Source organism: Ahaetulla prasina, chromosome 7 (assembly GCF_028640845.1).
Source record: "Ahaetulla prasina isolate Xishuangbanna chromosome 7, ASM2864084v1, whole genome shotgun sequence".
NCBI classification, from domain to species: Eukaryota; Metazoa; Chordata; class Lepidosauria; order Squamata; family Colubridae; genus Ahaetulla; species Ahaetulla prasina.
In genome coordinates, this window is record NC_080545.1 from 28,274,605 (window position 1) to 28,295,358 (window position 20,754).

Genomic DNA, 20,754 nt, shown 5'->3' on the forward strand with positions numbered 1-20,754 from the left:
TTGTGTTGGGAAGAATTTGTTTTAATTTAGTTGAACTACACTGGGAATGAAGTAATTCTCAGCTGTTCCAATAAAGTTTGTTTGTTTTTTCACGGACTGAGCTTCCTACTACCTACTTGGGCTTGAGTCACAACAAAAAGCTCCTTCTCCCTCCTCATCCTTCCTGAAAGATATGAGTGTTGGGGAGGGGGAGGGGAACATTATCTTTGAAGCAAAAATCCAGAGCTGTGAGAGGAGGAGGAAAAGCAGGTTGCAATTTTTCATGCTCCATCATTGGCCGTTTGACGGAATGCTGTTTGGTTCAACAAATAAAAAGACAATGGTGAGGACATATGCACAGCAACACAAAAAATAATTCAGAGGATGTGATGGGCACCAGTGATACCTGTACAGTGATACAGATATAGAAATCCTCTCAATATAATTTAGGTCAGTTCAGTTACAGCTGGCGCTTTAAGCCACAATTCCTTTCCTCAGGGTTTTGAATTGTGGAACCTTTAAAGCATGGATTCCTTCCTGCCCAGATAACATCTCATCTCATAAATAACTCAGTTTTTTAAGTTTTATGTAATCAAAAATAAGAATACGTGAGTATTATAAATGCAAACCAAAAAATGATCTTTATTTACAAGAATATTTCCAAGTTCCACATTGACTACCTTTGGCATTCTAAGGGGAAGGTGGGAGGAAAGGTGACCGTGACCTAAAGCTTTGTTTGGAAGTGTGCTCACCCGCCAAAAAAAGGCAAGGTACAGGTAATCTTCAACTTACAACCACAATTGAGCCTAAAATTTTTATTATTAAGCGAGAAAGAATTTTGCCCCATTTTACAACCTTCCTTGCCACAGTTGTTAAGCGAATCTGGCTTCCCCGTTGACTTTGTCAGAAGATTGCAAAAGGGACACTACAACCAATTGCCAACCATCCAAATTTTGATGACGTCACCTTGGGGATGCTGCAAATGTCACAATTGTGAAAAACAGTCATAAATAACATTTTTCAGTGCCATTGTAACTTTGAACAGTTACTAAAACTGAGAACTACCTGTAGAATGGTGGTACAAATCCTGGGGACCTGCAGGCAGTGGAAGAAAATAAATAAGGCTGCATTCACTGCTACCTTTTTCTGATAGTACTCATGATAAAGTCCAAAGTACCTATCTTGCTTTATGTTAAAGAATGTTTTCCTTTAGGTGTGATATAAATTTTAAAGAAACAAATGCAATTTCTTCTAACTGTTGTTCTGTTTTTGGGATTTGCTGTGGTCCTTGCTCTTCCCTGCTCATTTATCTATAAATTGTAAACTGTTTGCTTTTCCTGTTTGTAGATTTATTGCTTCTCTCACTTGAACAACTTTATTTAACTGTATTCCTTTCCTGCATCCCGTGGAAAATTGCCAGATACAGTAATCAGTTTACTCAGTTCAACACTTCTATCATATTATTCCTGGTGAAGGGTTTTGCGGCTAATATGTTAATTCTGCTTATGCTTTGTTCCATTTCGTTTGAAAGTAGAAGCGTTTTATGAAACTATAACTTAGTGTACTACAAGTACTTTCTGAATTTCAAATGCGTGAGTTAAGAAAAAATGTAAGTGTATTTGTGTGTGTGTGATTATGCTTTTAAGAAATAAAATGTGCATACCTTTTTAAATCGTATCAATTTTCAGGCCTGATGGAATTGGGACTGTAACTGTTGAAGAGAAAGAAAGATTTGAAGATATTAAGAAGAGGCTTTCTTCCCTTCTAGAAAACCAGATAAGCCACTTCAGGTGAGTGTTTGCATTTTGTAAGCTGGACATATATGAACCTGTGAGAAGACAATAGAGCAGGAATTAGGCATTAAAACCTGGTATGAGTGTTTTGAATATCTGCTTTTATAAAGCAGTCAAGTCGTTTTGCGCACCACATCCCATGCTCATGATTTCTGACTATATAATATTTTTCCTACCTAACATTGCAAATCACATATGAACTATGCTGATTTTGTGTTAAATTAGACAAGTGGCATAGCTCTACAAATCACCCCTTATTAAGCAGTGCAGTTTCTTGTTTAATTATTATAGTGCTAACTTCTACCCATCATGATAATTTTCCTTTTAATGGAGATGGAGAGGATTTTTTTTATGCTTGGCTAGTTGGATTCTATCAATAAGTTCAGTGATGCAAACCATTTGGAGATCCTAAGGTCACTTAAGTCCTCTCTTCCTCTCCTACTATCAACCCATGTTTGGCCTCTTTAACTATTAATAGCAGGCACTAACTCATGTCATAAAACCTGAAAAAGAATCCAGTGACATAAATTACAGTATCCAGTTCTCACTGCTGTTTGTAGAAGAAAAACAAACACTACTCTTTTTAACAGCAATTTAGCAGTGGGATAAATTTATTATCAAAAATCCATTTTCTAGAGAGGGAAAAGTATTTTTTCCCCTTCCTCATCTTAAAAGGGAGCCCCTTTTTCCTTTACCCAATGTCCAACTTTCACACAATTTCCGAGGAAAACAAAAAGTCCAAAATTTGTAGTGGCTTTGCTGGGAAATAGCACAAGATGGTGGTAATGGTTTAGTTTATTTGAAATGGGCTTCTAGCAAGGTAGACTTCAAAAAAGGAAGTGTCTGTCCTCAGAGGCAGATGTCAACAAAGAATGAAGAATTGACTGTAGAATCTGCCAAACAGATTCTGTAGTTTGTCCTAATTGCTAGAGTAAAATTTGTTTCCTCAAGATTTTGACCATTACAAGCATTCATGTGGAGCATTATCAAACAGCTGCAGGATTAACTTTTCTAATATGTGGAGTATATTTGATATTCCACTATGTTATTGATAGGAAGGGCAAATAATACATTAATATATTGTATTTGTTACTGAAAAATAATAGCATAGGTCACTTTTGCACAGACTAGTTGCCCTCATGAGAGCCAGTTTGGTGCAGCAGATAAAAGTATCCAAAGGTGACTTTGGACTAGTTATTCTCTCTCATCTACAGTATATAAAAAGAAAACAATCACAAACCACTTCCAGAAATGCTACTATGAAAATTGTATGGATTTATCCAATCAACAGTCGAGACAGACTTAAAGAAACCATCCTCACCGACTCCCCAAAAACGCTTTCCCTCATGCTGGTTAGGAGTTTTGTTTCAGCTCATTTGGAAGAGAGCAGATTGTCTTCTGTTAGAATGATGCTTGTGATTAGTCATGTCCACCATGGTAACTCTTCTGTGAATTTTTTTCTAAATTCTAAATATGGACACTGGCCCCAAGTCTTGGGAGCAATATATTATCAGATGTGAGATGTAGGAGTCTTCTCAGATGACAAGAAACAAATAGAGAATATTAATTTATTTGTGTCTCTTAATGTATTTCAAAGAGTGAGGTGCAAATTCTGAACAACTAATTATGATACAAAGGAATCTGGTATCATAAGTCTTCATTGAAAGCTATATCAATCATTTCATACCCAGAATTGAGTGAAGGATTGGACACTAACATTTTGTTTATTTAAAATGCAGGTGTGGCTTTTTTATTCCAAATTTTAAAGCAATTTACTTTTTAGAATCATCAAGAAATATTTCTAGAATATCCATATATCTTGTCCTAGATGAGATTTGAATGGAGATATTGTAGATCCAGATACCATCCGAAACCAGAATCTCAGTCTTAGCAGGATTCAGTTTCTCTTTATTGTCATAGAATTCAGCACCAGAGCAAGTTACTAGCTCTCATCAAGCACTACATGATTCAGATGTAACATAGCACTGTATGTTATTACCATGGTAGTAGATGTCCTAGTTCTAAACATATAACTTGGCCTTTAAGTCCTTGTTATAATGAATGTTCATTAGATGCAAATCTAAGTTGACATTCTAAAATGTTTGAATGTTTAATTATTTTTATAGAGAAGCTATTTATGGAACTATGTATCTTAGAACCACTGTAAAAGAAAATTGCACGTATTAATTAAATAGTTATTTCAGGGTTTCATTATTTAGAATTATATGTGCTTCAACTGGTCAGTCATTTACTGGCATGTCATAACAATATATTTATAAGAAGCCCTACGGGATAATTTGATTTGAAACTTAACTCTGTGATTAGCAGCATTTCTTTATACTTTTATCAATTTAATAAAAATAGGAATAAACATAAGAAAGTGCAGTTATTAATGGATAATTTCTGGATTTGAGGTTGAAATTACATTTCTTGTTTGCCATGGTGTATATTTCACTGAATTAGTTTGGAGACTACAAAATATATACACTGCTATTTGATGAGGATTCTGCAGAATTGCAAATACAACGAGAATAAAAAAGAACAATAGTATTCTGCTACTAGAGTTGTAAACCTAATCTTGCGTAGCTTCTTTTCCAAAAACACCACACTACTAACCAGAGCATATAAAACATTTGCTAGACCAATTCTAGAATACAGCTCGCCTGTTTGGAACCCTCACCACATCTCTGACATCAATACAATTGAACGTGTCCAGAAATATTTTACAAGAAGAGTTCTCCATTCCTCTGAAAACAATAAAATACCTTATCCCACCAGACTTGAAATCCTAGGCTTAGAAAACTTGGAACTCCGTCGCCTTCGACAAGACCTAAGTTTAACTCACAGAATCATCTATTGTAATGTCCTTCCTGTCAAAGACTACTTCAGCTTTAATTGCAATAATACTAGAGCAACTAATAGATTTAAACTTAATGTCAACCGCTTTAATCTAGATTGCAGAAAATATGACTTCTGTAACAGAATCATCAGTGCTTGGAATACTTTACCTGACTCTGTGGTCTCTTCTCATAATCCTAAAAGCTTTAACCAAAAACTTTCTACTATTGACCTCACCCCATTCCTAAGAGGATCATAAGGGGTGTGCATAAGCGCACATACGTGCCTACCGTTCCTGTCCTATTGTTTTTCTTTTCTTCTTCCTATATATATATATGCTTATACCTCCTTATATTTATTCATATAAGTGTTTATATACTATATAATCTTTTTGTATGATACCTACATATATTGTTGTGACAAAATAAATAAATAAAATAGAGTTGCCAATACAACTTGGCAGGTCCCCGTTTCATTTCCAAGTTTTCTAATAAATTTGCAAAGACGATTATTTATTCTGAGCCTATTTGATGTTGTAAAAATGATGCTGAAAGATGACATAAAGTAACAGTAATAAACACAAATTTTAATAAATTATAAACAATAGAACATCTTTGTAGAAATAATTGATTCAGAAATTAGAAGAGCTCCTAAAATGATAACATGTTCTTTTAGAGGGGACTTCTAGTTATCAGTCATAAGTTGTATCTAAAGTTATCCAATTTGGTGATCTCTAGGATAGCCCACTAAAATTATGGCAAGTCTTTTATCTAATTTTTGGAAATCTCTTATTCAGCAAAAAAACACAAATTTTTGTGTAGCATTTGTTAAGGCTCTTATGGGAAAGAGAGAACAGGGATAGTGTTTTCCAAGGCCTATTTGTTATGCCTAAGTCTGGATGCTACACTATTTTGCTCATATATTCTTTATGTGCATGTGATAATTGGAATGTAACTAGATCAGCAATTAGGATTTATAACTATAGCAGACATATTTCTTTATCAGAATAGACAAAGCCTAGCAGTTAGAGAATTATATACTATCAACAAAAATATTGAAGACCATACCTGGGAATTTGTGCAGACAGACCAAAAGAAATGACCACAGTTTGGCAGTCTCTTGAACAAAGAGTAGATAGAGAGCGATAGAAAAAGAGGGGCCACAGTAAATACTTATTTCTATGTGTACCTTAAGTAAAGAATTAAGTAAATACTTAATTCTATGTGTAATTCTATGTGTATTGCTTGAGAGACGATTGGGAGGCCCTGAGAGTCTGTACTATTAGATTTGAATCTTATACTGTAGGAATCAGAAAAATATTTTCTGGAGACTTGCATATTTATAAAAAATAAATGTATTTATATCAGTGAAAAGGAGAAGATTAAATGGAGCCCACTAGTATAAAAACAGGGAGTCCATTATATTCCAGATGGCCAGAACTATTATCTGCAATCAAAAGCAGCATGGCTTCTATTGAGAGAATCTGGAATTATCAACAATATCTCAAAGTCTACAAGATTATCTGGGGCACAGTGCTGAAACAGCATTAGATGTAGTTTTCAATGGCTTTTGGAAGGTTGAGATAGGTGCAACCATTCTGTAGCTGGACAGGGTGATGCTCTAGCAGTGCTGGCCAGGTCCTAGAGGCTTTAAGATATTGGATGGGGATTTTTTTAAAAAAGATAAAAAACTAATATAAACTAATATAGAGTAAGTGAAAAAAAGAAAAAGAAAGAAATCAAAGAGAGAGCTTAATGTTGAAGAAAGAAAAAGTAAAAATCATTTCCACATTTCTAATAATGTATTGATAATCATTAGCATGATTTAGCTTTAAACAACTGAATATTGTAAGTTAGTACTGTAATGCACTTTTTTCGACAGCAAGTTTCTGGTATCTTTTTCAATCTGTCGTTGAAATAGTAGCTGTTATAAATAATTGCTATCCAGTTGTACATCCATAGAGAAAAAGACCTTTTAGTCAGCTCAGTTAAATCAGACACATAAATAGCTAAATCCAGATTAAATAATAGCAAAATAAAAGTAAATACAAATTCAAAAATTTAGTGATTAGTGTATTCAATCAGCAACATCGCTTCTAAAAATGTCTCCTGATAAGGAAGATGTGGGATTAGGCATTAAATTATCTAGCAAAATCCATATAAGATGGGCTTCTAATAGGTTCTAATAGGTTTTTTTGTTTGTCTCTTTGAAGATACTGCTTTCCTTTCGGACGTCCTGAAGGAGCTTTGAAAGCTACACTTTCCTTGCTTGAGAGGGTAAGTCCATGAACTAAAACCAACCATTCATAGGCTAGTTTCCTCCAGAGACATTAGCCTGCCTCTGAAGGACACCAAAACAGTCTATTTCTACTCAGATCTGTGCTGTTCATACTTAATTATTATTAGATTTTTATATCAATGTTTAGTATACATAATGCTAGTCATTGTCCTCTACAAACTAAAAAGTCCCAAATAACTTGTCCTTTTGCTTTGATGACCTTCATAGCACTTTGTAACATTTCAAACATATACCGTGTTTCCCCCAAAATATGATCTTCCCTGAAAATACGATCTAGCTTGATTTTTACACATGCACCCATACAAGCCCTACCCCCAAATTAAGCCCTAATTAAGACCCTGCCCACCCCAGGGTGCAGGGGGTGGGGTGAGGCACACGGGTAAAAATTAAGTTACTGTGGGGATGGGGGTTGGAGCTGCCCTATTTACCAGGCCTCGCATACCGCAACACCAGCCTTGCCTTGCAGGCCCACTTCTTCAGCTGCTTGCTGCCATTCATGTGTGTTGTGGCCAACCTGTTTCACCTTCAGAGGCCTTCTGGAAAGCCCTCTACAACCAAGAAACAAGGTCTGGATTGACGTGCACATCGCCCCCAGCCTCCGTTTTGCCATCAGAGCCTTCCGGAAAGCCCTCTGCATCCGATAACAGAGCTCCAGATCAATCCAGAACTCTGTTATTGGCTGCAGAGGGCTTTCCGGAAGGCCTCTTAAGGCGAAATGGAAGCCAGGGGCATTCCACGCGTCAATCTGGAGCCTGTTTCTCAGCTGCAGACAGCTTTCTGGAAGGCCTCTGATAGCGAAACGGAGGCTAGGGTGACTCGTGCGAGCAGCGGCAAGTGGCTACAAAAGAAGTGGGCCAGCAGCGGGCTCCTTCTGGGTATGGCTGTCAGTGCTGCTGTCATGAGATGAGTCAGTAATTAGACCACTCCAAAACAGAAGCCCTACCTATTTTTTCTGGGGTCAAAAGAAAATAAGACCAGGTATTATTTTCAGGGAAACACAGTATGTGTGTGAGGGACACAAGGTGTCATGACGTAGACATGGTGTTTTTTTAAAAAAAAAATCTCTTAAATGTGTTTTTAATGAGCCATGATTGTTTTTTTTTGTTTTTTTTTTATTTACATTTATATCCCGCCCTTCTCCGAAGACTCAGGGCGGCTTACAGTGTATAAGGCAATAGTCTCATTCTATTTGTATATTTTACAAAGTCAATTTATTGCCCCCCCAACAATCTGGGTCCTCATTTTACCTACCTTATAAAGGATGGAAGGCTGAGTCAACCTCGGGCCGGGCTTGAACCTGCAGTAATTGCAGGCTGCTGTGTTCTAATAACAGGCTTCTAACAGCCTGAGCTATTACGGCCCTGTTGGGTTTTAAAAGTATGAATGATAAATCCAACTCAATCATTTATGATACTCTGCTTTAAATACTTTCCGAAATAACCTCTAAAGAAAGAAAAATTCTTAGAAAACTTTAATGCTGGCAAGTATCTGCAAAGTTAAATTTGGTCTTAGGAAGCTTTGGTCCCAGTAAGTCTTATACTCAGCTGGATCCCTTAGTAAATTCATCTTGTCAATCCCTGTCTATAAAATTGAGCTCTTAATTACCAATCTCACAGTGTTAATATGAGGTTAATATGCATTAGACTGTAGCTGCTGAGGAAATTTGCTACATTTGGTGAAGCATTTGATTACTTCTGTTCAACTGCATTCTTGGTGGGATTGATCCCTGAAAACCCCTGGCAAGAATTAGAAGCCAAGACTAAAATGTTCACTGTCCACATATTTTTCTTGTGCTGCTTCTAGATACATATTGAAATGATACGGGTGAATTTGGCTATAACATAAGAATTTACTCTTATGCAGTTCTATGGTATAAATGTCTTGACAAACTATTTTTCCTTAATTCAGCAACATGCAATTAAAGAAGTAATCTTGTTTTGCAATTTTGAAACCTAATGTATGTGAAACTGAGCATATGCTACTTACATTGTTTATAATTTTAGGCTTTTGTTTATAATTTTAGTCTTTCATACAATATGTCAATGGGCTGACTTTAACATTATGATTTCAACAATGGTTTTAATGTAGCTTTTATCCACTAATAATTTCCTTTCTTTTCAATTTCTAATAGTTACAAAAGCTTCTAAAAAAGTGTATTTTTTCTTTTCTGGGAAGATACGATATCTGACCGAAAACTTATTGTCTTTGGCATAGGTCTTAATGAAAGATATTGCAACTCCCATACCAGCAGAAGAAGTGAAGAAAGTGGTCAGAAAATGCCTAGAGAAAGCAGCCTTGATCAATTACACTCGACTTACAGATTATGCCAAAATAGAAGGTTAGTACAGTGATCAGGTACTGTAGTGGCTGTAAAAGCAATTGGTGCCCATTCATTGAATACATTTTGTGAGCAGCCTTTTCTCTTTGCTGAGCAAAAGCTTGAACCACAGCAAGGGGAAATATCTCATTAAAATCTCAGCTGGCGAACTACTGAGCTTTTTCCTATTCATTGCTGTAATATGCCTCCTGGGACCATGCTTTGAATGAATGATCTTTGCTTTATACTGAAGTTGTCCTTTGTCCTTTATTTAACTGTAGTTTTATGTTTCACAAAAGTGGCTCAGATCAGCCTATTCTGGTAGACATTCTCTTTCCCCGTGTTGACATTTGAACTCAGTTGCTTCATACAGCAAGAAGTTCCTGTTGTCAATCTAGAATACTTTATTACTAATCCTTACAAAATTTTAACATATAGGGCTATTTTATTAATGGACAACTGATAATCTACATTGCCAAATTAATTCATGGCCCTTAGCTTGTGGAATGATAACATGTATAAAAGTAAAGAAAGACCAAAACTTGGAAACTTGACTTCCCAGGGAAAGAAGGAAGATACCAGAGGCAAGACAAGTTGGGCACCCTAGTCAATGGGCAATCATTCATTCAGCAACTCTGAAGAAAATACCGCAAATTCTCTTAAAGAGCAGCGGCTGATATTATTAATTTATGAAGCGAATCAGCTCAGCTTGTCAAGATCTATGGAATCCCCACACTATTGCATGATACAAAACTTTATTCAGCCCAGTATCTGCATATGGAAATCAACCTCAGATAGAGCTCAAAGGAAGCACTGACAAATTACTCATAGATATGTTGATAGGTCAAGAAAGAAATCATTCTTACAATACTATTGCATCAATATCCAACTTTCATTGAAGATTACCCACTGGTTTGTATGTAATATTATCTAAAGAATAGTTTATATGTCTTTATTCTCATTTGTAATTGTTTTGAAAAACAAATAAATATAAATAGTTTTATAGTTTATAATTAAATATCTAAATCTAAATTTAAATATTTGATTCTATGAAGCTGATTTATCAAATCAATCCAAATCCAAATAAGACAACTGTCAATAACTGTATATAGACCAGTTTTCTCAACTGGGCATTATGGCTGAACATACCATCTGAAACATCTGAAAAGTACCAAGTTGGTAAAAATCAGTCTTATAATGGGCTTTTTCCAGGAATTTTACTCTGGAATATTCTGAATATAAATAATTTTATATACTTGACAGTTATAGCAGTAATATAACGAGTTTTCATAATTTTGCTTAAGAAATATTGTAGAACCTTCCAGTTTATATTCAATTTATTACAATGTATGTTAATATAAGTGAAATTGCAATCATGAATAATATTTTAAAAATCAAAGGAAAGGAATACACATAGTATATATGACCATTTGTTTTAAATTATTTTTCTCATTCTTAAGGATCACTGACAAACATGGGTTAACCAATCTCCTCACTGATTAGTCCAAAAAAAGCCATCTCATCACTATAGCAACCAGTATTATATCATGGGAATAACAACATGGAGGCACCTTAGTAACCAGTTTATCATAATTAATTAAGATATCGTGTTGTGTTTAAATGAAGGAGGATGTATGTAGATCTTTTGGAAAATGAGAAAGTTACCTTTTCACCTTCAGCAAGCATCCAATGCATGCTTACAGCAGGGGTTCTTGCTGTTCAATTATCTTGAGTTTTTAACAAGCTTGTTTGGAATAATTGGTGTAAAAATAGAAAGTTTCTAGAAGAAGTCACCAAAGCTAGGCTGAAAGTCAGCAAAGTAATCTTGGCATATAACTCACTGCTTACAGGTGAAGGAAATATCTTTACTTTATATCTTTTAAAACATTCTGAAAATATAAGCAATAGTCTTCCTCACAAAAAGTGTAACTAAGAACCTTTAAAGTTCCAAATGAACTATCATCAGCAATATCATTTTTTCTCTGCAGTTGAAGCACATATATTTAATTAAGTAGCAATTCATAAGTCAGAATTCAAATCTTGTTTTATGAAGCTCACAAATTCTGTCCTTGTCTGAAATTAAGCATGTCTGAATCCAGGCAATTCCTGGGTAGAGGGAAATGCCTTCTTGTTTCCCGTGGAACAAAGAGAAAAATGCATTATTGCAGTAAGAATTCCATATTGATGTGGCCATAAAAATTAATGGTATTATTGTTATGGAACCATCTTATTCTTGGATAAGGAGGGAGAAGTTGTGATAGAGCAACCATACAGGTATGACCTATACTATGCCACCCACACTAGAGTGGTAACAGGAAGTAAAGAGTTATCACTTTTGTAAATCATAATCATGTACCTTGATGAACGTATCTTTTCTTTTATGTACACTGAGAGCATATGCACCAAGACAAATTCCTTGTGTGTCCAATCACACTTGGCCAATAAAAATTCTATTCTATTCTATTCTATTCTATTCTATTCTATTCTATTCTATTCTATTCTATTCTATTCTATTCTATATCAGTTCCAATAGAACAGAAATCACTAGCAACATAGGGATGGTACAGAATAGGGTCATTTTTATGGGCCACTTGAGTAAATAAATACACTTCGAACTAGAAACATTGGTATGGCAAATCATTACATGGCATGATATATGGTGTGTGTTTTATGATGTACAGTATGGTATAGTACAGTATGGTTCTTGCAATCATTGTTTTAGTTAAAAGAACCCAAGAAGCATCATTAGAAAGAAATGTTTTTCTGTTGTCAGAAAAAAAAATGCAATAGTATTTTAACAGTAATGGCCTTATAAAATTAGTTGACTATTTCATATGTAATGCTAATTGAATAGAAAATAAAGCCACAAGCAGCATGTGTTATTTCTTCTATTCTTGGTGATGCCATCGAATTTCAGTCATCGTGATTAAGGGGATAACATATCATCTTGTTTGGTATAGAAACTTTCTTTTTTCAAAATGATGCTTTTACTGATACATATTTTTCTTCTCAGAATAAACAATGAAATAATAACTTAATGCTTTATAATGCTTATAAGGAAATAAACTCAACTTTTTTGTTTTTTCCCCAACCTTTCCTTATATATAAGCTACAAAAGGAAAGGAGCCAAGTGACTGTTGTGTTAATTGTATGCTTGTACATATTCAAGTGTAAATTTTGCAGTTTAGTGCAATTTTATCTCTCTATATTTATTTGGGTGTGTGTTAATGTGTGTGTGTGTGTGTGTGTGTGTGTGCGCGCGCGCGCGCGCATTTTTATTGTAAGCATCACCAGGTTATATACAGACCATACGTTTTTTCTTTCCAAAAAACCCCCCAAATTTAAAGGTCCCTAATTTGCATCTAAATGTGTTTACATCTAGACCTGTCTGAGCAAATTGTCAAAGATCAGAATCACAACTGAATCTGTAAAAACTGATACAGTAGCATTGATTAGCTAAATATGGGAAAACTAATCTGAACCACACCAGAATTGTTTAACATCATTATCAGTTCAACATTGGTCAGCAGGTCAACATCACTCATGTTATTCTTAGTTGTTTTGTAGAGCTAGTGGCAATAGTTTAAAACCTTGTCCCTAACCGCTCCTTATTGGAATGAATACTTGCAATAATATCATGATTTTCTGCAGCCTTTAGTCATATGTGAAAAAAATAGGCACCCCATGAAAGGAAACTAAGAGCACCTCTGATTCAAAAATGTTTAAAGAAATAGAGATTTATAAAGAATATTAAAGGAAAAGGGCAAAAACCTGTTCTGGATAGGATATAACCTCTTCTGTTTCTATTATTTCTGTTTTGTTTTCTTTTTAAAGGTGCTAATTATATATTTCCAATCTTTGATATGACTCATTGTTGCATGTTAATACATAGGAGTTAGAGCAGGAGTCTCCAACCTTGACAACTTTAAGCCTGGCAGACTTCAACTCCCAGAATTTCCCAGCCAGCAAAGCTGGCTGGGGAATTCTGGGAGTTGAAGTCCGCCAGGCTTAAAGTTGCCAAGGTTGGAGAGCCCTGAGTTAGAGGATTGTTCTGAAACAAAACATATTGTTGTATATTAATGTTTCAAGTTTTATATAAATATGCGGTTGTTTCTTAAGATGACATAATAAATCTAATTCTATATATTGAATGAATGAAATAAACTGGATTGAAACCTTCATCAGCTGACTCTTCCCAACAATCTGCTGCACTGGACATCTGAGGCTCGAACTCTTCCAAATCAAAGAAGATCATAACAGTTACTTGTTGGATAACTTTAGGATATCAAACCCAATCTTTTTCCCAATTGGATCTGTCCATTTTATACAGTTATGTAGAAGGGAGTCACTTCAGGTACATTCAATTACAAATTACTATCTTCAAGAACCTTAGAGGTAGATTAATTGTTTTCCTATCCTGCTATCATAATAGCTATCAAAAATTGTTTCCAACAGACCTTGGAGGTAGGAATCTTGTGGATTTTTTTTTCCTGAAATCTGAATGGTAGAGCTTTATTCTTCTTTGATTCTGTTTTATATTCTTTCGATATTTGTGTTTTAGAATCCTTAGTTTTTAACCCCCCTTATATAAATATGGTGTATAAGTTGCTCTGAGTCAGTTTCAACTGGAGCTGTATTTATGATAGAAAGACAGAATTCAATTTTTCAGAAATACGTTGTGTCTAATTTTGTACCATGTAGAAGATGTGTCAGCTTTTGTTTGCATGGTGAGTCATTGAAATACACCGTTTAACCAAGCGTGCATAAATATACAGAACTGTATCCTTAAAGAATTATCAGGGAACTCTTGTTATTAACAAGGCAAGATAAAGCATTCATGTTCATATTAAGGCTGTTAATAGATGGTGCATAAATATCTACTGTTATATTCTTAGACAATGAAAAATAGTATAGAAAGAGATCTATATCAGTTTATTTTTAAGGACTGAAGTAGACCTCTTGAAATCTCAGCAGCTGGATTTTTTTTCTTCAGAGACATTTTCTTAATAATATAACTTATTAAACACTTATTAAATTCTTTTGTATCTATTACACGAAGTGAAATTCTTATATTTCTCAAGCAACTTTAAATTCTATCCCAGACTTCATCAATTGATGATATCTAAATGTATTGGACTAAAACTTCCAACAATATAATATGCGGGGAATTCTGGAAAGGTAAGTCAATCCATGTCAATTTACAAAGTGAATCACAATAGTTACATACAAAGAATATATGTATTTTTAACATATATTCTTTGTAACTATATCTAATATATACTTTGCAGAGTACCTGTGATAAGCCAGTTAAGATAAAAAGGCAAAATGCAATTGCATTTACAACTGTACCCCGCATAGAAATACATATCAAGTTGAGAAATGTATTTATTTACTTATTTATTAATTTTGTATAGGAATGTATTAGTACATCTATTTCAGCTGTTCCCTACTGATCGGACATTACATTTGCTTATGCATATATTGTGATTTTGCTTCAGACATGAATTAACTACAATTAATATTTTAGGGAATGGATAATTTGTTTGTTTTAAGTTATTTTTTGTTTGTTTTAAAAACCATATATTTTTTTTTGTTTTTTATATCTGTTTGAAAACTTAAAAAAATCAAAGCATCATGTTTTCTTTCAGTTAAAACAATTTTTTAATAGTATTTTCTTTAGAGCGTGATTTTTGAAAGTGGTTTTCTTCTAAATTGGCATGTTTATCTCTATTTTTTTCTAACTGACACAATTTTATAAGTATTTATGTTTGTATGCATTTTATAAACTATACATTCTGTTACAAGATTATGAAAAATAGAAACAAGTAAACAAGCAAATGTTTTTTCCAGAAAAATCACATTGGATTCAGTTATTTTTTTAAAAAAAACAAAACAAAGTATCTGATTAAAATTGTTGAAAACTAACAATTTCTTCATTCCTAGAAATGAGTTGAGCCAAATTTCAGTTTTTCACCTGTGCACAGGAATCTGCCACTGTCCATATTGTCACAGTATGATCTATTAAAAAATAATAAGAGGGATTGGAAAAATCATATGCTAAGTTAATTGATGTGTGTCAAGTGAAGAATATTTTGGATGCCTCAATATGTGTCTATCACATATGCCTCTTATAGTAGATTATTTTCAATGTCTTGTTCCACTAATATGTACATACAATGCCTGGCATAATGGGTTTTTGTTTTGTTTTTTCCTTTTTGTGTGTGGACTCTTGATGCTGCGGCAGAGTACTGTAAATGACAAGAGTCTCAGCAAAGAGGAAGGTTGCCTTGGTGATGTTCCTGAGGTTAAGGTCACTTTCCATTTTCAAAGACAGCCAAGGTGGTGATGTGATAGCTTTGAGTGATATTTGTGGGAGTGGTGAAAAGGGAGCTGCTGACAGGGTTGCGCTCCTAGTTCTTCTCCCCAGGAAAGGCAGGGCTTCTGTAACAAGATTTTTTTGTTCTTTTCAAAGCATCTTGATCCTAGTGAAAATTAAATTACAAGTTTAGACTCTGTTTGCTTTTAATCATATAGGAACGTGATCTATATTTTTTTTACTTTTCTACTTCCCTCTAATGCTATATATTAATTTCCTTGGAAATAAACAGCTCAAGTAAGAAAATCTTGTATAGTTTCCTATAATGAATTGATATAAATAGAGGTTATTGGAATCTCCATGAATGGGATCACCTGAATAATACATGGTTTCTGAAATAGAAACTGCTACTATTTACAGAATCCTTGGTGAATTCCATAGAATGGAGCTCTTAATAGCCTGTTTATTGTTTGATGAATTCTGCTTTGCTTCAGCAACTTTTTACTAATTAAAAAACAACCACATAACCAAATGTGTTTGAAGAAAATAAGGGCACTACAAGCATTTTCAGTAGTGGCGAATATATCTAGCTTGGGTGTAGGATGAGGGTGAAGGTTTGTTCTCCAAACGGATTAATTTCTGAACGTTTCATTACCAGCTTAGGTAACATCTTCAGCAGAGTTTCGGGCGGGTTTTGGCAACCTGAGGCTCCGGAGCTGCATGCTTCTCTTTGGGCCCTCTGCTGCGGCTCCCTGGCCCATCACTGGCTGGCCCCACCCCTCTCCTTCCCCTCCCAGTCACCTCTCATCTGGCCTGAGAAATTAAGGGTGACAGCAGGGGATGGAGAAGTGGCCAGGGATGATTCTCTGGCAGCTCGCACTTGCTGGAGCTTCTTCCAATCCTTATTAGTGCTGGGTGTGCCTCGGTCACTTGACCGAGACACTGGCCTGACCCGGCCGCGACCAACGCCAGCCTCGCTAACATGAGGACTGGCAGGGTGGGAATGGGATTTGGGAGGAGGGGATGACAGAAAGGGAGATGGGCCCGCAGCACCCAGCCATGGCTTTAATAAGCTCAAGGCAGTGGGAAAAGGGGGCTGGTCTCGCCGAACCTCACACACCCACGCCAGGGGTCAGGCTCGGAGAAAGCCTGAGCGCCTTCTCCAAAGATGCTCATCTGTTAGCTGGTCTCCCCCTTTCTCTGTATCTCTCTCTTTCTCTGTGTCTCTCTCTATGTCTGTCTGTCTGTTTCCCTCTCTCTCTCTCTCTCCCTCTCTCTCTCTCCTCACCCTACTCCTTTTCTTTCTTCTTGGCAACTTTTTGGAAATCGGGGCTGGCTGAGAAAAAAGTGCGAGCTGCGATAGAGGCTTCCCTCCTCCTCCCCCCCTCCTCCCCCCTGTTCCTTCTCCTCTTGCAACCCCCTGGCCAGCTGTGACAGGGCCAGGGAGTGTGTGCATGAGCAGGGAGACCTTCCTCAAGTGGCCCCTCACCTCACGCACACCTTTGCTGTGCTTTGGCCAAGCCCAGCACTTGCTTGAGGAGGGTCTTCCCATTCGTGTTCACGCTCCCCAGCCCTGCCACAGTTGGCCAGGGGATCGCAAGAGGAGGAGGAGGAGGGAAGCCTCCATTGTGGCTCACACTTCTTCCTCAACCATCCCAGATTTCCAAAAAGTTCCAAGAAGAAAGAAAAGCAGCAGAGAGCCCCAAAGAGAGAGAGATACACAAACACAGAGACAGAGAGACGGGGGAGAGACATAGAGAGAGACGCAAAGAGAGATACAGTGAGGGTAAGAGAGGGGAAGATAGGGAGGGGACAGAGAGAGACGGGAGGAGAGAGAGACAGATACAGAGGGGGAGAGGAGAGGGGAAGAGAGAGAGAGAGAGAGAGAGAGATACAGAGAGGGGAAGAGAGAGAGAGATACGGGGAGATAGAGGTTGGAAGAGAAGGAGAGAGAGAGGGAGAGGGGAGGAGACATAGAGAGTGAGGGGAAGAGAGACAGGGGAGAGAGAGATCACGGGGAGATAGAGGTTGGAAGAGAAGGAGAGAGAGACATAGAGAGATACAGAGAGGGAGAGAGGGGAAGATACAGAGAGGAGAGAGACATAGAGAGATGGAGAGAGAGGCATAGAGAGGGGAGATGGGAGAGAGACGTAGATACAGAGAGATACAGGGAGAGGGGGAGAGAGATACACAGAGAGGGGGAGAGATACAGAGAGAAGGGGAGAAAGGGGGACAGAGAGACATAGATGCAGAGAGGGGGAGAGAGAGGGGAAGATATGGAGGGAGAGGGAGAGAGAGAGAGAAGGGTTTTGTGGTTCCCCGTGTGATGTTTTTTAACAACCGGTTCTATGCCCTAATGAATTGCTGGGTATGCGTGGCAGGGGGGGGCTTGTAACTGGGTGGGAGTGAGTGACATGGAGTTGGCCATGCCCACCCAGGTTTTGTGGCTCCCGGTGGTTTTTTTTTTCTGTGGGAAATGGGTCCAAATGGCTCTTTAAATGTTTAAGGTTGCAGACTCCTGGTAAGGGATGTCAGTGTCAATGTTCTTCTGTTTATAAGGGCTTCAGGTGTGGGTGTCAAGTGAGGGTCTTATGATGGGTGAGGTATGTGTCATCAGTGAGAGTCTTGTGATGGGGACATTACATCAGGTGAGGGTCATTGGGAGCTGAAGTGCTGTTTGGGGGAGGCGTGCGTGGGTTGCTTGAGGGTTGGTGCTGTCTCTGGTTGGCAATGCAGTTGATTTGAGGGGTTGGTAGGCTGGTTGTAGATTAATGTGTCTGTTGATGGAATTGCTTATGGAGTGCCAGGTTTCGATGAATTCACAAGCATAGTGGGTAGTAGGGTGGCTGGTGATTTTTCTTTCTCAAACTGTCATCTGAGTTTCTATTTCCTTTTGTCTTCTCCTTCATTTATCTTTACTTTGTCTGATTTATTAATCTATCATCTTTTATTCATATTTCTTTTCTAACCATATATAGAATCTTCCCCATGTCTTGAAATACACCGATTCCTCTTTATCTTTTATTCTTAGTTAATCTGTTCATTTCCGCACAATCTAAAATCTTTTTTATTATTTCACCTTCTGACAGGATTTTCTCTATCTTCCGATTTTGCACAAATACAATTCTTACTGCTGTTATTATGTGTATGATTAAATACATATCTTCTTTGCTATATTTCTCTGGCAAAATGCCTAATAAAAAAAATCTCTGGTTTTAATTCTATACGTTGATGTAACATTTCCTTTAACTATGCCTGTATTCTACACCAATAATTTTTTGCTTCTGTACGTGATCACCATATATGATAATATCATCCCGGCAAATGTGAACATTTATCCTTAAACGTATTTGCTAATCTTTCTGGTGGCATATGCCATCTATGAAATATAAATTTTCTTTATATGCAGTTGCCATTGTTAATTTATAATTCCTTTCCATAGTTGTTGCCATCTCTCTAATTCTATTGTATAACCAAAGTTTTTCGCCCATGTTATCTTTGTCTCTTTTAGTTCTTCATCTTCTAATCTAATTTGCAATAAATAATTATACAATTTTTTAATCATTTTTTCATCCTTTCCCGTCATTATCTCATATCTTGATTGTATTTGCAATCGTGTCTCGATCCCTTGTTTTTCTAAATCTTGTTTCTGTTTTAGTTCTCCCTTCTCTGTTAAGATGTCCTTATATCTTACAATATTATCCCTGTTAATCATGGCCAGTGATTTTTCTGTTGCTCCAATTGAACTGCTGTTTGGTGTTGGTGCTGTTCGGTGTTATTGTGCCAGCTGGTGTTCATGGATCCTTGTTTTTAATTGGTATGAAGTTTGTCCCACGTAGAATTGGTTGCAATGGTCACAGTTGATTTTGTAGATTACCCTTCTATAACTTCTCTTTAGTTCTGGAAAATTCCTGGTGGAGTGTGGCTGTGTGTTTATGGACTATTGCTATTCCTAGGGAATAGAGAATTCTGCCTGTCATTTCTAACATTATTTTGTGTATGGTAAGATTAGTTTTTGTGTGGTGGCTAGCTATGTGATTGGTGTTGTTTGGGTGCAGTGCAGTGGTGAAATAATTATTATTATTATTATTATTATTATTATTATTATTATTATTATTATTATTATTATTATTATTATTATTATTATTTATTCGATTTTTATACCGCCCTTCTCCCGAAGGACTCAGGGCGGTGTACAGCCAGGGTAAAACAAACGGTACAATATACAATGTACAAATCCATTTTTTTTATTACCGGTTCTGTAGGTGTGGCTTGGTGGGCATGCTGTGGCTTGGTGGGTGTGGCAGGGGAAGGGTACTGCAAAATCTCCATTCCCTCCCAACTCCTGGGGGAAGGATATTGCAAAATCTCCATTCCTATGCCACTCTGGGGCCAGCCAGAAGTGGTATTTGCCTGTTCTCCGAACTACTCAAAATTTTTGCTACCAGTTCCCCAGAACCTGTCAGAACCTGCTTGATTTCACCCTGATGCATATATAAATAGATAGAATAGAATAGAATAGAATAGAATAGAATAGAATAGAATAGAATAGAATAGAATAGAATAGAATAGAATAGAATAGAATTTTTATTGGCCAAGTGTGATTGGACACACAAGGAATTTGTCTTGGTGCATATGCTCTCAGTGTACATAAAAGAAAAGATACGTTCATCAAGGTACAACATTTACAACACAATTGATGGTCAATATATCAATATAAATCATAAGGATTGCCAGCAACAAAGTTACAGTCATACAATCATAAGTGGAAGGAGATGGGTGATGGGAATGATGAGAAGATTAATAGTAGTGCAGATTTAGTAAATAGTTTGACAGTGTTGAGGGAATTATTTGTTTAGCAGAGTGATGGCCTTCGGGAAAAAACTGTTCTTGTGTCTAGTTGTTCTGGTGTGCAGTGCTCTATAGCGTCGTTTTGAGGGTAGGAGTTGAAACAGTTTATGTCCAGGATGCGAGGGATCTGCAAATATTTTCACGGCCCTCTTCTAGATATGGTTATCTTAGATATTGATAGATGATATAAATATAGATGATATATAGATTAGAATATTTATCCTATTTTATGTCTTTCAAGCTATGGTTATTTTCCCTTTTTCAGAAAATGGAAATTTTAAAATACTTTGGTGGAGGAACTTATATTTTCAACCATGGTCTCATTGTGATGCATCTTAGAAAAGGATTGGTAGTCCTGATCT

The 20,754-nt window shown here is 36.4% G+C and overlaps 1 protein-coding gene across 8 annotated transcripts in view; it reads left to right on the forward strand.

Moving 5' to 3' along the window:
* CADPS2 (calcium dependent secretion activator 2) overlaps nucleotides 1-20,754 on the forward strand; it is a 374,092-nt gene that overhangs the window by 249,988 nt on the left and 103,350 nt on the right. For all 8 annotated transcript variants that reach the window (XM_058189611.1, XM_058189606.1, XM_058189612.1 and 5 more), the window contains 3 exons: nucleotides 1,668-1,769; nucleotides 6,823-6,886; nucleotides 9,123-9,246. In XM_058189611.1, coding sequence (XP_058045594.1) covers nucleotides 1,668-1,769; nucleotides 6,823-6,886; nucleotides 9,123-9,246 — 290 coding nt within the window. The remainder of the gene's footprint in view (nucleotides 1-1,667; nucleotides 1,770-6,822; nucleotides 6,887-9,122; nucleotides 9,247-20,754) is intronic.